General features: G+C 60.9%; 1 protein-coding gene across 1 annotated transcript in view; it reads left to right on the top strand.

Moving 5' to 3' along the window:
• The window catches only part of VARS2 (valyl-tRNA synthetase 2, mitochondrial), a gene marked incomplete in the record, with an annotated part of 12,814 nt that extends 10,818 nt beyond the window's left edge, over window positions 1–1,996 (top strand). Inside the window, 4 exon segments of the mRNA XM_027770971.1 lie at window positions 843–954; window positions 1,110–1,285; window positions 1,413–1,541; window positions 1,642–1,996. Of these exon segments, the coding sequence (XP_027626772.1) occupies window positions 843–954; window positions 1,110–1,285; window positions 1,413–1,541; window positions 1,642–1,743 (519 nt within the window).
• Window positions 1,997–2,089: the final 93 nt, after the last annotated feature.

The raw sequence follows: 2,089 nt of genomic DNA, 5'->3' as shown, positions 1-2,089 counted from the left end.
CGAGGGGTCTCGGCGGTGGCGCGTGCGTCACATCGGTCCATGGGGGCATGACTCGATCCCGCACCGTGGGGATAACCCTGGGGCCTTGGAGGCGGTCTTAGCCTAGCACTTGGGAGCAGGGCGGCCGCTGGGCTGGCTCTCGTGGCTGTGTGGCCGTGCCAGTTCCCACACTCAGGTCAGGTCGTACGTGTGATGGGCCCGGTAGTGGCTGGACTTAGTAACCAGGTGCTCCCCAAACCTCAGGGGCTTTCACCACTTCAGGAGCATAAATGCTGCAGGTGGCACCCACCCAAACAGTTATTTTAGTTTAACTTAAAAAAAAATTTTTTTTTTTGGAGAGGGTTTTTTTGCTATAGGGCGCATGCACTCGCCAGCAGACATAGAGACAGAAAGCGAGAAATCACCCCCCAGGGGGGATGGCCATGCTGCAATCCCTTCTCCTCCATTCTCCTCTTGGGATCTTGGGCACGCACGCACACGCGCCCGGCATGAGTTTAAGCCACCGGGTCTGGGACATGAACTGCGGTCGACTTTGTGGGAGTCCAGCGACATAGCCATTACGCTAACTGCTGGTCCCAAACTTAAAATTTTTTTGTACTTACTTTATGGATTTGGAATAATACATTTTAAATTCTAATTTATTTTTGGTTTACCACCTTCAATCAGAGCAACTAAACAGACATCAGCCATTGGTCATCTAGAACATTCTTAGAGGAGTCCTCACTTTCGGCCATGTTCTGAGAGCTTTGTGTGTGGCGTGGAGGGCAGGCAGAGCCCTGTGTGCTGGGAGGTGGTGGTGGCTGGGTGGGGCCCCTTGGCCAGCTCGGGTCTTCCTGTTCCAGGAGTCCTGGCACCAGCCTGAGCTGGAGCGGCGCTTCTCTCGGGTCCAGGAGGCCGTGCAGGTGCTGCGGACGCTCCGAGCCACGTACCAGCTCACCAGAGCCCGGCCCCGAGGTGAGGCAGGTCCTGGCCCTGGGCTCCTGGTCCCCACGGGAAGGAGTGCTTGGTGGGGAACGGGGAGGGGCCTGGAGGGCAGACCCCCAGAGTCCGGAGGACGGGATGGGGGGGAGGAGCCGAAGGCATGATCCTGACCATCCCCCTGCCCCCAGTGCTACTGCAGAGCTCGGAGCCTGGAGAGCGGGACCTCTTTGGGGCTTTCCTGGAGCCCCTGGGCACCCTGAGCCACTGTGGGGCCGTGGGCTTGTTACCCCCGGGTGCAGCAGCTCCCTCCCACTGGGCCCAGGCCTCGCTCGGTGGCTCCACTCAGGTCTACATGGAGCTTCAGGTGACCAGAGGGATGCAGGGGAGAATGCCGGGTGGAGGGGTGTGCAGGTGGGAGGGGCCTTAGGGTGGAGCGCCCAGCCCTGGGCCGGCAGCCGCTGTCTGAGCCTCCCCTCCCTGCTCTCCTCCAGGGCCTGGTGGACCCCCGGGCCCATCTACCTCTGCTGGCCGCCCGAAGGCACAAGTTGCAGAAGCAGCTTGATGGTCTCATAGCACGGACCCCATCAGACGGGGAGGCAGAGACCCAGAGGCAGCAAAGGGTGAGGTTCGGGAGAGGCCACCGGGAAGCCTGGCCCCGAGGGAATGTGGGCTGGGAGGGACGGGCCGCTCACGGGTCCTCGCCTTCCTCCTCTCGTCCAGCTGTCTTGTCTCCAGCTGGAATTACTGAAACTGGACAAGGCGGCCTCTCACCTGCGACAGCTGATGGATGAGTCTCCCAGCCCCGGGAGCTCTGAGCTCTAACTCACCAGCCCTGACAGTTTTCCTCCCTCCCAGACCTGTCTGTGAGGACAGACTTGTCAGCTGTCAGGGTGCGAAGCCACCTCGCAGGCCGTGTGGTCCCCCACCCTCATTTTGTACGTGAGGGGACTAACTGGCTTGGGCTCCAGGACCAGGGCGTCCCCGGGTGCTCGCGGCACTGCCTGGCCTCCCTCCCGTGTGGCCCACCTGGAACTTTGGGAATGAGGAGATGCAGATAAACGTCTAAAATCCCAAACCTGCCTGCTTGTGGTCCTTTGATCCCCACCCCTGTAGTTCCCGAGAGCTTGGTCTGGGAAGAGGAGGGCTGTCTCTTAGCCCAGGGCTCTGG

Source organism: Tupaia chinensis, unplaced genomic scaffold (assembly GCF_000334495.1).
Source record: "Tupaia chinensis unplaced genomic scaffold, TupChi_1.0 Scaffold000176_1, whole genome shotgun sequence".
NCBI lineage: Eukaryota > Metazoa > Chordata > Mammalia > Scandentia > Tupaiidae > Tupaia > Tupaia belangeri.
Note: the sequence above shows the minus strand (reverse complement) of the source record. Positions and strands in the feature narration are given on the sequence as shown.